General features: G+C 32.0%; 1 protein-coding gene and 1 long non-coding RNA gene across 2 annotated transcripts; one reads left to right on the top strand and one right to left on the bottom strand.

Moving 5' to 3' along the window:
- Positions 1 to 334: 334 nt before the first annotated feature.
- On the bottom strand, positions 335 to 847 carry LOC129900795 (uncharacterized). Its single transcript, XR_008769695.1, has 2 exons — positions 722 to 847; positions 335 to 595 (listed from the first exon to the last, which is right to left on the bottom strand). It is a non-coding gene; the product is annotated as an uncharacterized LOC129900795 (long non-coding RNA).
- Positions 848 to 10786: 9939 nt separating this feature from the next.
- Positions 10787 to 13776, top strand: LOC129900929 (uncharacterized). Its single transcript, XM_055976013.1, has 5 exons — positions 10787 to 11695; positions 11822 to 11879; positions 11962 to 12045; positions 12148 to 12283; positions 12687 to 13776. Exons 1-5 carry the CDS (start codon positions 11113 to 11115, stop codon positions 12963 to 12965), a joined length of 1140 nt encoding a protein of 379 aa, XP_055831988.1. The 5' UTR covers positions 10787 to 11112; the 3' UTR covers positions 12966 to 13776.
- The last annotated feature ends 2022 nt before the right edge of the window (positions 13777 to 15798 follow it).

Here is a 15798-nt window from a genome sequence, read left to right as displayed (position 1 = left end):
GCATGATAAAAGTAATATTTTATCGTTAAAATGAACATAGTAGCTATGCAAGTTTGCATGCTGAAAATTAATCAATAGACACCTAAAGATATGATATCTAAAAGACAAGTTATAATACAAATTTAATTTTTGAATAAGCATTTTATGACATTATGACAATTTAAAATCACTAAGACAAATGCAACTTATTAAACCTACAATACGAAGATGTTCCAAGAAGTCAAAATTAGATACATACAAACATATTGAAATGACTACGGATATTTAAAAACCCAAATTTAAATACTTTGACACGCATGTTGATGGTTAATTAATTAGCCTAACATGCTTAAGGTGAGATAGATAAACAACTATTTTATCAACAAATCTAACAAGTAGATACGGATAGTAAAACATGTAGCACATAAACCCTCCCCCTCTTAAATAGTTCCCCAAGTAATTTCATTATGTAATATTTACAGATTATTACATTTTTAGACAAAAGTAAATAAATAAATAAAAATAATATGAATAGACAAAGATGTAAAATGTAGTAGCTTCTCCGACCCAAGCGAATTCTTCTCGTCTCAAACTTTGAAGTTCCAATCCTGCTAAACTATGAAGAAGATACAAAGCAGTATACGAATAACAAGGGACACATCGTAATAATAATTATATCTCAACAAGACAAACAAACAAGGTAAAACAATAAACCAAACATATAAAGAAAGTTGTAACTAACCTGGGTACTTTGGTTAGAGGAACAAGTAAATAGGAATCTGAAAACCCAATGCTAAATACTAGAAGTGGTGTTAAAGTATGCAAGAAACTCCCTCCTTTTTTTTTTCGTTTGATATTTTTCTATCAAGTAAAATATTTTCTTTCTTTCTTAGCTTTTTCCTTACTCTGGTCTATCTTGTGTTTGTGTTTTATCTCTGTCTTTATAAGCATTGATGACAGACAATCCTCCCGACCAACACAATTGGCCAAACCCTTTAATTCAAAAACTTCAAAAAAAAGATAGATAAAACAAACAACTTTTCAAGATTCCCCTAAAACCACTCAAAAGGTGTTTTATTCCAAGATAGTGGAGCATTAACTTTAAAGTGGTGGGACATTAAAATTATTTAAAGTAGTAGATACTAACTTTATTTCAAATTTTTATAAAAAGACAAAATTAATTATGATAAAATACAAAAAATGATCATAGCATATTAGCAAATCTTTTAAAAAAAATAAATATTAATTACTATAATTATTTCAATTAATAAATTATGTCACAATCAGTAAAACATTAAACCTTCTTCCGAAATTCAGAAAGCAAATCATCAAGTTATTAAATTGACCTCCAAATTAACGAATATGCATTTAAACAATGGCAAATGATAACAACCTTACCATAAAAATCATCAACTATACTTATCCATAATTAAATACAAAAATGTAAATATAGACCGAAAACACCAATGCGAACATGTATAATAATCTTCGTTTCTAAGAAATAAATAAACACCTAAAAAAAATGATCTACATTTTGTGTATAATTAAAATATGAGCTTATGAACATGAATGAGAACAAAAACAAGAGCAAAACAACATAGTATGCTTTATAATCTTAATCGATTATTAATGAACAAAAAATCTTTGAATCTTGAGTTTGTCAAATCATTTGAAGTAGATAATCAACCCAATATTTGTTTTGAAAACAAAATCTATAAACGGAGTCTAACATGAGAAAGATCTAAATCATCCAAACAAAGAACTTATCAAGAACTTAGAATACAAAATATAATCAAACCAACATATACACAACAATCATATGAAATTTAGATTTACAAGAAACATAACATATACATATAGTAACATTTAAATACAACCACACCAACATATACAATAATCCTATGAAATTTTTATTTTGCAAGAGACATAACATATATATCTATATACACATATAATGACATAAAATTTAAATATAACCATACCAATATATACACAATTTTAGATTTGCAAGAAACATAATATAATATATATATATATATATATATATATATATATATATAAATATAAAATGAAACCATACCAAGACGGATCTATGAAGATCCGTTTTCGATTTATCGTCTTGTTCGTTTAGCAACGACACTCGAAGAGATCGTCGTCACTAGTTGGAGGCTGCCAGTGGTTGCCGTTGTCGCATCGTCGCTGGAAGTCGGAGCTCGCGCGGAGAAAGCTTCTCACTGTATCGCCGTCGCAGCTGCTCCGTCGGCCATCGCGCGAGTTCGAGCTCGCTGGAGCTTTTGGACAGCAGCTCTCTGCTGCTGTCGACGTTGTTTGGCAGCGTTGAGGGGCTGTCGTTGGTGGTTGACGGCGTCGCTGTTGGACAGCGTCGTTGGTGGCACTGTTCGTGGCTGCCGGAGATGAAGAAGGCGCGCAGCCATGGCTGCTTACATCTTATGGCTACTGCGTGAAGGTATCGAGAGAGAGAAAGGAATAGCGTGAGAGAGATGAGGGGAAAAGAAGAGAGTGGCGGAGGGAGAGAGTAGAAGGGGCGGCCATGGCTTGTTTTTGTCTTCTTCTCCTTGGAGAAGATGACCAAAGGAGGCAAGACAAAAAAAATCAATTTGGTTTAGGTTAGGATTTGGGTATTTTGATAGTGTAGTTGTAATCCTAGCCGTTCATTAATTGAGATGAGCGGTTGGGATTAAATCTTGATATTGATAAAGGTGAGATGGATGGTTGTGATTGAAAGATGGATTTAAGATTTAAAAATGGTTATATAGTATAGATTGAAATTAAAATGGATTGAATAAAATGACTATGCTTTAAATCAAATGGAGAAAATTGAATAGATTGCTAATTGATTAATAATCATAATATATATATTGAATAAGTAAAAACATAAATTTATTCAAGTAGCCGTATTTATATATAAAGCAAACTTATGTATACGCCACGCAGATATGTGTATATATGTATATATATGACGCACGTATGCATATAACATATACTAAAATAGATGCATAATTAATATGGTTAACTAAAATATATAATAAATTTAATTAAATAGTAAATTTATGTGCACATGTATACAATACGTATTAAAATAGATATATAACATATGCATGTTAATATGAATAAGTAAATTATAAAATAAACTTAGTTAATAAATATTCTTTATGTAAACAAAATACACACATATATACTAAACAGATACGTAAGAATATTTAAACGTATTAAGCTTATTATAAAAATAATAAAAATAATAGTAGTAATATTAATAAATAGCAAAATATTATAAATTATGAATATCAAAATATACAATTTATTTATTAAACTAAATGTAAACTTATTTAATTAATAAAGAAATAATTTTGAAAAAATGCCTATTCTTTTTAGATAGCAATTCGAAAAGTAATTATGGATGGTCAAAATTGGGTGTCAACAGCCTTGACCTGGTGCATTCTTCAGATATTTAACCACTCTAACAGCTGCTTCCCAATGTGAAACTTTAGGCTCCTGCATAAATTGACTGAGTGTTTGGACTGCAAAACTGATGTCTGGCCTAGTGATGGTGACATACAGTAATCTTCCTATCAGTCTTTGGTATTTTGAGATTTCTTCTAAAGGCTTATCATTCCTGACTCCAATTGCCTTGTCATACTCCATAGTGGTCAGTTTGATTCCAGGTTCCAGAGGTGTGGCAATTGGCTTTGTGCCTACCAAGCCCATTTCTGATATAAGCTCCAATATGTATTTCCTTTGATTAAGGATGATACCATATTGTGATCTCAGAACTTCTATACCAAGGAAATACTTGAGTTCTCCCAAGTCTTTTACTCTAAAATCATGTTGCAGGATCTGCTTGGCTGTCTCTATGAGATTGTTGCTATCTCCAGTAATGACAAGATCATCCATATATACAAGTATTATGACAATGTTGTTACCTGATCTCTTTGTGAAAAGTGAGTAGTCATGGAGGCTTTGTGTGAATCCTGCAGCTAGCAATGCATCAGTTAACTTGATATTCCATTGCCTTGACGCTTGTTTTAAGCCATACAGAGACTTTAATAATCTGCATACCTTGGTCTCCCCCTGCCTCTTGAACCCTTCTGGTAGTTCCATATACACTTCTTCATACAAATCTCCTTATAAGAATGCATTATATACATCCATTTGGTGGAGTTTCCAGCCCTTTGATGCTGCCAGTGCAATCACTGATCTCACAGTGATCATTTTGGCCACTGGAGAGAAGGTTTCATGATAGTCGAGACCTTCCTTTTGACTGTATCCTTTTGCCACCAACCTTGCCTTGAATCTCTCTACTTCTCCATTTGCTTTATACTTGATCTTGTAGACCCATTTAGAGCCAACTGCATTCTTTCCATTTGGAAGATCAACAATCCTCCAAGTATGATTATCCTCAAGGGCTTTGACTTTCTGCTGCATAGCATCTATCCATCTTGCATCTTTTGAAGCCTCCTTAAAGGTTTTTGGCTCATCTAAAGTAGAGAACTTTGCTAAATAACTCCTCTACTTTTCTGATGTTCCTGCATATGACAAATATTTACTTATAGAGTAGATGTGATCATGATCATGACTAGTGTTGACAACATAGTCATTCATCCATCCAGGTTGTTTGGTCAGCCTAACTGGTCTATTTCCATTGACAGCAGGTGCAGGTGCAATATCAGCAGGTGCAACAGCATGATCATCAGCAGGTGCAACAATAACTACAGGTGCAATATCAGTAGGTACAACAATAACTACAGGTGCAATATCAGTAGGTGCAACAACATGATCATCAGCAGGTGCGGCAATAACTACAGGTGTTTCTACTGCATCTGTGGCAGCTGTAGCTAATTATCTTCAATAAATATATATATTTTCACTAATTGTAGATTGTAAATATAAATATTAAATAATTAATTAACATAAATTCTAACATGAGAGAGGACCACTCATGACGTACTAATCTCACTTTCGTCAAAGTGGGTGATGGGATTTTATAATTAACTAAATTAACTTCCCCTTATCTAATTAGGATTATAAAGATAAAGGTCACTCGGTCACAAACTCACAATTAACCTGAGACCTTTCATCGTTAATTAGAGATATCAGAAAGTCTCGTCTTTTTGAGAAATGAAAAGAATTTTGACAGCAAGTATTTCCTCTTTTAGCGAAATCAGACCAGTTAGACTAATAAATTTTAAAAACTTTCTTCGCTCATTTTTATAAACAAATTTTCACTTTTACTTATTACTTTTAGCATATTAAAATTATTTTTTAAGATCTAAAATTATATATAAAGTAATGAAGCGTATAAAGTTAGACAAATAAAAAAAAAACGAAGTAGTATTAGCGAGAGTCATTAAAAAAATACTTTCATTATATATGACTGAATGGGAGGGACATGGAGGTAGCTAGTGCGATTCACCTTGCATTTGCGACGTGTTGCCCAATACTTGGGTCATACTGCATGTGATGTGATGGCTTTAGTGAACTAATTTTATTGCACAATGGGCAGTGTGATTTGTCTCAAAAATCTCTACGTTGGTCACATGGGTAGGGCTAAAATTCTCTTTTAAACATACACTTGGCCTCATCAAAGACCTTACCATATTTGACCGCAACACAAAGTGGTAATTAAGACCCCTTTTGAATTCTGATGATGCAGAGGCCAGCAAGCACATTAATAATAATGTTAATTTGGGGGCACGATGGAGTGTCTTTTGCAAATTAAATACTTCCTATACTGGTGCGAAGGACAATGCTTACTTGTGCACCAGCATATATATAAATTAGGTTGCTGTGCTATTCATAAAATTACCATTATGAGAGGAGTAAATAGTTAAGAGGGTATGAGCGTTTGAATTTTGTACCTACAATTATTCGTGATAAATGTAAAAAAAAATGATTGAAAGACATGCCTAGGCTACGAGTGTACGTAATATATAAATACGAGTACAATATATAAATTTCATATAAAATTATGTAATTGCATATGAGTGAATGGAATCGAAGGTTGGGTTTTAAAGGTATGAATGAGAAATAAAATGTTCTGACCTTTACGAAAGGTTGTGACTTTTTTTAAGAGTTGCGATTTTTTTAAAAGGTTGGAACTTTTGCGAAATGATGTGACTTTTCAAAGGGTTATGACCTTTTCAATAAGTCAAAATAAGCATCTGTTCACACTACCATTTGTTGTCTATAAATAGAATATTTTCCTCTCATTTTTTATCATCGAATTTCTCCCTCTTCTGCATATATTTTCTTACAAACAAACTTGAGTCTTTTTATGATTTATTTGCTAGCTTTTCTGTTCGCTGAAATTATTGAAGTTTGAAGTAGCTCTACTTCATTAATAGTTTATACGTTTTATCTTGGAAGGAAATAATTCATAACCTCGGGTGAAATTAAATTTCTTAATTAGAACAAACAGTGAATTATGTGGACTCGAATACTATTTTTATTTTCATCTTTATTGTTTCTGATTTGTTAACTTTGACACAAGAGACAACACCAAACAAATTCATCATTCGTTCACGAGTGTTCCACTTTGTAAAGTAAGAAATTAAATTATTAATGAAGAAAAGAAGAAATGCAAAATTATGTTGTACTTTGGATAAATAAATTGATGAAACATCGTATAACAAACCATCCATTGCTAAAAAGAATTATGAGAAAAGAACATATCATGATACATTTAGCTGTATATCAAATAACATGTCTAGGCAAACATGCGGGTTTCATAAATACTTCTAAATTTTATTGTACTCTCCATCCTACTTTAACAATGATATGAGTTGAGCAATAATCAATTTAAAAATAACTTTTTTTTGCTTTTTTCTCATTATATATTGAGAAGAAGAAAATAAGACAAATATAGAAGAAAATTCCTACTACTTGAGCCCAACATGTGCAGACATATATATATATATGATAACTTTGATATTTTCCTAATTATATGACCACTTTTTTTCCTTCCTGACAGTTCATGTGTTTTAAAATTATGAGAGTACGTTAATTCATACCAATTGATGGTGTCATTTACCTAATACCACTGACTGAGAATTGAGAAAGATACCCCAACTAAAAAACAATAATTATCCCAGGCAATTTTGCAAAATATTACAACTTGAAATGTTGCAAGTCTTAACCTCAATGTAACATAGGAAACATGTACCAGTGGAGGATGCTATTATGATAGATTGATAGTATATATGGTCCAACAATGTTAGGAGGTAACTGATAATCTTCAATCAATAATGTGATGATTTATGAGAATTCGAATGATCAATCATAGTAAAAAAATAATAATTAAAATTTCGATTATTTCTTTATTTTTGTATGTCATTTCTGCACAGTCTTTATATCGTTGTTGCAATTCTATTGATACCCCTAAAGGAATTAGCTAGTCCAAAAAATTCTCAATGATAAATTCAACTATTATCATTTTCCGATTAAACATAAATGTGATTTTAAAAAATCAAAAACACAAAGTTTATAACTGTTACAAAGTTTATAACTGACACTTTTAGCACTAATATTTGAAGGTATACGACCCTCTTTCTCTCAAAAAGTGTGTTTAATCTAGGTTCTAGCCCCTCCCCATTTCTTAAATATTTAATTTGTTTTTTCATCAATAAATTTTCAACCAGGTCTTGCTGATTCTAATGAAGAGAAAAAGAAGAAAAAAAGACATAACATTTTAAACTTGTGAATAGATTTTATTTAGAATTTGAATTGTGATCTATTTTAATTAAGTATGTGAAAGCATGATAAAATATTCTTATTAGATTTTTTAATTAATTTATATTCTGAAAAAGATTTGCACATGTTTTCAAAAGCTCGTTATGTAGATAATTAATTTAATTAAATAAATTATGTCTCATTCTTTAACTATACGCATCCACATCAATTGAAATAGACTCAAAGTATCTACAATTTACTAAGTCTAATGCGTATAATTAAAAAAAGTGATATAATTCAAGTGGTAATTAACTTATTCATGTAATGAGCATTTGAGAATACACACATATGCTTTTTCAGAATTATATTTTAAGTCAGAAGTGTTTAATAAAAAATATTATTATGTATTCAATTTAGGTGCTTAATCGAAATAGACGATAATTTAAATATCTAAATAAAATTTACTAACTAATTGAAAGACTATCGATATAATCGAGATAAAAAATAAAGTAGAAGAATATTCGATTTGTGCTATTGGCTCCGTTTTCCCAATAGAAAAAGGAGAGACAAGAGAATTTACGAGGAAGTTAGGGAAGTAGATACATATAATTATATGCTAATTTCTTAATAAATATTTGGACAATTAGATAAGATGTCATCTACCAAATAAAAAATATCATATGTTAATGTCTTGAACTATAGTTGCCTTGATCATCATTATTGATTTGATGCAATATAATTATGTGGGACTTGCACATGGCTTGTTTCTTTTTTTCCTTGAAATCCAATGAGATTACCATCCACTAATCAGTGTTTTAGGTGATGACATTAACTAGCTAATTAATAGCTGCCTTTATTTCATTGGGGAGATAAAGTAAGTAATTAATAACGTTAATTACTTGTACTTCTAGTTCTAACCTCAACAAACATGATTACTGAGAGGTCTAATCTCAGTAGCTTATAGGAGTTCATTAGAGACAAAACAAATATACTTTCTTTTTGTTTTCCTTTGGCTTCGGTTCTTATTATTTGTATTTTAAAAAATAGTTACTCACAATTAAAAAAAAAAATAATTAACTCCATCATTACTAAAATTTTGTCTATGTTACCGTCATTGGATTTGCTTGCAACTTTCACTCCGTTCCATATTAGATGGCACTTTCAATTTTACATGGTGATTAAGAAATCATTAATATATTAAAAGACTTTACCATTTTGCCCTTTGTTTATATCAATGCAATATACAAAGTATAAAAATAGCTAGTATTGGAAATTATTTACAAAAGGCCATATTATAGGAGTAAAATAAAAAAAAATGTAATTAATTCTATCTTGATTTAGTAAGTGATCAAAAACAAATATTTTTAGTAAGATGTCCATCTAATATGAGACGGAGGGGATAAGGTTTAGATTTTGTAAAAAAAATTAATAGAGAAATGGAAAACCAGCGATAGGAACAAGGCACCAAAGAATGGATAAATCTTGCATATGAATCATTCTGATATCTCCATATTATTTTCATACTATTACTAACATTTACTGTTCCCAAGAAATATATATTCTTGGATTGTACACTTCTTATTGATTTCTTTTTCAGACTTGCCTAATGGACTTTGATACTGAAAGTCTGAATACGTACATATCACCTAATATTGTTACCTAATGGTTAATGATATGGACAAAGAATTGGTGAGAAATATATGGTGTAATTACCACATAAACAAAGAATTAAATATATGGTGTAATTACCTCATGACTTTTCAAAAAAAAATTGTTAATATTTCTTATATATTGATATATTTGTCACAGATTAAAACTTATTTACATGTTCATGTTAAAAAAATTATTTAGTAATTACGTTGTGAAAAACAAATAAATTAATGTAATTATAATATTGTGTAATTATTTGAATATCTAATTACTATCCCAGTAATTACGCAAACAAGTTATCACATAATAATATTCAAAAAATATAATCTATTCTCATCCACATTTTGACTGACAAAGCTAAACAATAACCATATTAATAGGAGATATCTGATGAAATAACCAAAGTGCTAATAGAATAATTGAGTATGGACACGAAACACATCATACCATTATGAAAGAATGATTATGCTTGCGTGCTTAGAAGGAGAAGGGGAATAAGATTCTTATTCAAAAAAATAGGAGAATCTTTGAACCATAATATCAGAAGGAAATTACATGATCAGCTTCATGTTCAATACTTTAAAGCTGGCTCTGTGACACCCTGTCCCCTTCATTTTTCTCTTCGTTGGCACCACGCGTTTTAAAGAATAAAAAAATTATAAATCGGAAATTATTCTTCTCAAACTTATATTATTCTTTAAACAATACTTTTAACTTTCTAATTATTTTTTTCTTTAAAACTAATAACGACAGATTTTTATATCCTTGTCCTCAGGTGATCTCCTAAAAGGTGTTAGTAGTAGAAGATTAAAAGTAAGGTTACCTCTTGAATTAAAATGTCAACTTTGACAAAAGTGTGGTTAAACAAACCCCTTTTAGAGAGTTGTGATTAGTTCCAACAACTAAAGTTACAATTTACTAACTGGAATTGGTATATAACAACAATCTCAATCCCAAATAAGTTATGAATTCTCATCAATCATCTTTGCATTTACGCTCAATTGATGTTACCAGCATTTCTAAATAAGGGAAAAGGTAGAAGTTTAGGGGAAGAAAGAAAAAGAAAATACACGACAGCTCTAAAGACGAGAGCAATGATTGGTCATTTTCTGGCCCCTAAAGCTTCACGCCCACTCCAGCTTGCTCGGGATTTTTCCAACTTGAAAAAGAGAGGTCCCTGACCTGCTGGCACCACTTCCATTTAATTTTTAGTTCATTCATACTCTTATCGTTAGCAAATTGTTCTATATATACTTTTTTTTTTTACGGTTAACAATTCTCCAAACATCAAATGTGAACTCCACATATCTGAATTCCTCGAGGAAAAAAAGTTCAAATTAACCCCTCAACTTTTGACTATAAAGATGAAATTGGCAAAACTGAAAGTTTTTTCCTAACAATAGGATAATATTAGTGAAACGTCTAAAAGTATGCGATTTTCTTATCTTCTCATCCAAACATAATTAAGTAACTTAAAACAAATACAATATAGGCCTAAAAATGCAGATACAGGATGTAAGGATTGAGTCACTGTCATCCCCGTGGTCACTTTAAACAGAAGAAATTGCCAAACTCACAAGAAAAGAAGTCTCATGTATGGCAGACTCCAACCCCTCCATGTTACAAATTCACAATTTCCTCCTTATACCCCTAGCTTTATTATTTTCTCTATAAAACCCTCCTACATTCTTCCACAAATTCTCTCATTTCTTAATTCTAAGCTTTGATCATCACCTACTCAATACAACCAAAAATAAATACAGCCTCAACCCCCTAGCCTAAAAAAAATAATTAAAGATGTGTTCTTCCAAAACTAAACTGCAGAGTAGCCCACAAACTCTCTCCCAGATCAATGGCCGCTCTGTTCTTCAACCACATAGCAATATAGTTCCTCTTTTTGAGCGACGCAATTCACTCAAAAAGACAACTAACAGTGCCGCTCCTGTTACTACAAATGGAAGTACTAAAGTCAAGATGAGTTCAGCAACAACTCCACCGGTCTCACCTAAAATGAAGTCGCCCGCTATCAAGAGAGGAAACAACATTGATCTCAATGGTTTGAGTTCAAGTGCTGAGAAAGTTGTGACAGCTAATAAATCCCCAACTTTATTAAAGAAGCCTAAGAAAAGTAGTGCTTCACCCCCTTCTGTGGAGAATTCTTCATTGAAATATTCTTCCTCCTTGATAGTCGAGGCTCCGGGAAGCATAGCAGCAGCAAGAAGGGAACAAGTTGCAATAGCGCAAGTGCAGAGGAAAATGAAAATTGCACATTATGGAAGAACTAAATCAGCCAAGTCTTCTCTTGACCCTTCATTCTCCTCAGCAGTTAGCCCCCATCCTCGAGAGGAAAAAAGATGCAGCTTTATCACGCCTAATTCTGGTAACGACCATGTCAATTTTACAATTCAAGGGCAATTAAAGAACTGTTTTCTAACACAAATGAGACACAAATTACGGCATTTTGATAAATAGGACTAAAGTTCTTGGTGTTTTGTTGTGTTTTCAGACCCTCTTTACATTGCCTACCATGATGAAGAATGGGGAGTTCCCGTCCATAATGATAAGTAAGCATAAGTTTTTCCCCTGTTTTTTGTGCATATTTATCAGCTTCATTCTTGGACTAATTTTCTTCTTTTATATACTCAGTCTGCTTTTTGAGTTGCTGGTGTTAACTGGTGCACATGTTGGATCGGACTGGACTTCAGTTTTAAAGAAAAGGCAAGAATTCAGGTAGGTTTTGCAGGGTTTTTTAACTGATTCTTGATGAACATTTTTAGAAAGAAAAAAAAAACAGAGGCCGTAAGCTGTATTTTGCATTCTACTTTCCTCCAGGGATGCCTTTTCAGGATTTGATCCAGAAATTGTTTCCAAGTATAATGAAAAGAAGATAACCTCAACAAGTGTCGAATATGGTATAGAGCTTAGCCAAGTCCGAGGAGCTGTCGACAACTCTAACAGAATTTTAGAGGTAATAATATAATGTGAACTCTGTAAAGAATTTTAAGAACTGATTTAACTTTTCAACTGTCCTTTCTTTTTCATTGTCGACATTATGATACCCTAATTGGAAGCATTAATGGGAAAGTTTTAAATTAATTAATCTTCTAATCATGCATCTACCTAACAACTGTTAAGTAACATAACCACATGGGCCATATGGAATTAAGTATTGCATACCTGGCCTTGACAAGTACAACCATAAAGTAAAACTAGTATAATTAATAAGTGTTTAGGCTTTAAAAAAAAAAGAGCTGTAATATATTGAAACATTCCTGTGATTCTTAAATAAAATTTGGAAAGTTCTAGTCTTGATTAAGAAAATTTTAGATGTGGGAATCATCCAAGTGTATGATTTCTTGAATATATTTCAGATAAAGAAGACATTTGGTTCATTCGACAAGTATCTGTGGGGATTTGTGAACAACAAGCCCATTGCAACACAATACAAGGCATGCAACAAAATCCCAGTGAAGACCTCAAAATCAGAAACCATAAGCAAAAACATGGTGAAAAGAGGCTTCCACTACGTTGGCCCAACTGTTATACACTCCTTCATGCAGGCGGCCGGCCTCACCAACGACCACCTGATCGCCTGCCCACGACATCTCCAGTGCGTGGCATTGTCAACTCAACCACCCCCTGCCCTATAATTTACCTAACCATCTCCCAGTTTATCAACTACTCTACTAAGCCTTAGTTTTAAGTAAGCAAACAAAAGTTGTTGAGGAAACCTAGTTGATTGTCTAACAATATTGAATATTCTACCTTCTTTTTCTTTGGAGTGATGAATTTTAGATGTTTTAAGTGCTTTGATTTGATGATGTAAGATACTGAGTTGGTTAAATGTATAGAAAGTAGAAAGGAATAAAGTAAGGATGTTATAGATATGGGGGGACAGGAGGCATGTGCAGGGTGGGCAGGGGAATGCCAATGGCATGTGCTATTTGATTTAATATTTGTGGGCACTGACCACCACCACCATCAGCAGAAGCCATCACTACACCACTATTTACTTGCATGCTTTTGAACAGAGGCTTATCTTTCAAGGATAAGATGATCATCAACATCAGTACAACAGAGGAGGAGCCTTTGCTTTCCCCCCATTATAGGCCCTTCATTCCTGTTGCTGCAGGGAATAAATAGTGGATGATTTATTCCCTACATCATTCAACTAAAATGATGCCACGTGCAGCACCTTAACACAAAAGTAAAGGGGCATTAGTTTGGTTATGTTTGTTGCCCCATCGTGATATGTTGTTTCGAATCTAACTTGACATAGAGGCAAGCACAAAGTGCCTTGCAGTTTGTATCATATGTTTACTGTGGAATTATGAGTGTCTTTTCTTTGTCTTGGCTTTTTTTTTCTTTTTGTTTTTTTTCCTTATGGGAATTGTAATTCTATTATGGATTTTTAGCGGTTATCAAGATATTTATGGATACTCTTTTCTGGATTCTGTTCAATTTGATAAGTTAGCATCTTATTCTACCTCACATGTGCTCTCAGCTTTTAAAAGTCACTTTGGTGGATCAGATGGAAAAAGCATATTCCCCACACATGTGCACATGGGATGTATAGCTCAGCAGTTCATTGCTTTTCTTTGCACCATTTGGAAGTGGATTGGAAATAGAGCTCTCTTGTGCAGGAAACCTACACTTAATTTAATTGAGGATAGTAACAAATATTTGAAGTTAAAAGTCAAAAAGAGAGTTTTGAGTTTGACATAGTTTTTCGACATGAATTTCACTTGAAAAAAATTGATGTTCACTACTAGAAAAATAGGAAAAATCGACCTCATAATACCGACTTTCAGAGGTCGGTATTCCCAAAAATATCGATCAAATACCAACTTCCTAGTTGAGGTCGGAAAAAGCTTGTTCGCTTTTCAATGTCGACCTCCGAAGGTCGGTAAATACCTAGCTCCAAAAGTCGATTTTAGTTTTGAGTCGAAAAAATCATGAGTTAAATTTATTTTATTTTTCGACCTCCGGAGGTCAGTATTATTTAATTTTCATTAGTTTATTTTCTATGATTTCGACCTCAGGAAGTCGATATTATTTAATTTTCAATATCTTAAAACTTTTTTAAGATTCTGACCTCCAAAAGTCTGTATTATTTAATTTTCATTACTTTATTTTTCTTAGATTCCAACTTCAGTAAGTCAATATTATTTAATTTGTATTTTTTAAAATTAAAAATTTTCGACTTCTGGAGGTCGATATTATTTATTTTTTATGTGTCTTTTTGATGATTTCCAACCTCCAAATGTCGATTTTCAGAAAAAATTTATCCAAATAACCGACCTCCGGAGGTCGGTTTTCTACAATAAAATGGACAGCAAATTTCTGCAATTTATATTGCCACCTGCATATTCAATATAATATATTTAATCAAACCAGCTCAAAGAGCTTACGCTACTTCAAGATAAACTTAAATTCATTCAAAATAAAATAAAATTCATTCAAATAAAACTTCAAATCATTCAAATTAAACTAAAATACAATCAAATAATTTCAAAAGAATAAATCCAACTAGGGGTTGAAATAAGTAGCTTATAGCTCTACAACAACTGTGTTGTTATGCATCTACTACTGGGACCTTCATTCATCACCATCAAAGTAGTAGTTACCAAATCATAAGCGGCTTGTCCAAACTCATGCTTCAACCTGTTCAGCCTTTCGTCGTTATAATCAATGATGAATGATTTCCTACCAAGACATAAGAAATAATTAAGTATTGTGATGACAAAGAGATGAAAAACAACTATAAGTTATTATAGTGCATTACCTTGGAACCATTTTCTCTGGTTAGATCTTTAAAATGATGCCAATTGGGATCCTAAAATGATGCTCCCAGATTGAGCAAAATTGAGCAGCTTTCAAGAAATTTGCTCTTGGTTATCTCGTGAAATCTTTTAATAAAAAACAAGGGACTAACATGTGTAACTCATCTTAGTTTCGAATGAAATATTGGTGTATAAATCTTCCTAGACAAGTAACATAAGAACAGTTTTCACATTATTTGCTAATCTAATCTTGGTGAAAATGGTCTAGCTTAGGATTTATATATAATTGGATAAACTACATAGCAATAAGACAACTAAGGAAAAAGAATAAAGTGCAGCACCAACAAGTAGCTATTTACTGAATTGTAGCAACAAAATCATATCAACGAATTGACAAGCATAAGTTCATATTTTACCAAACAATTTTTGAGCTAACCAGTGCTATCACACTGTATTATTAACTGAAATGCACAAATCATCCTTTTGTTAACAAGGATATATCATCCTTGATAAATTTGGTAAGGCAGTTGCATGAATGATTTCAGCAAGCTTAACACTTACCTCATACAAGGATAGTTTGATCAAATCATGTATTAATTAAGCCTCAATTCAAACTAGTTGCCGTATGTGGAAAAACTAGAATGATTTAAAGACAAGCATATACAGTATTTATTCGATCAGTGCAAAAATTTGATCAATC

The sequence above is a fragment of the Solanum dulcamara genome, chromosome 8 (genome assembly GCF_947179165.1).
Source record: "Solanum dulcamara chromosome 8, daSolDulc1.2, whole genome shotgun sequence".
Taxonomy (NCBI): Eukaryota; Viridiplantae; Streptophyta; class Magnoliopsida; order Solanales; family Solanaceae; genus Solanum; species Solanum dulcamara.
Note: the sequence above shows the minus strand (reverse complement) of the source record. Positions and strands in the feature narration are given on the sequence as shown.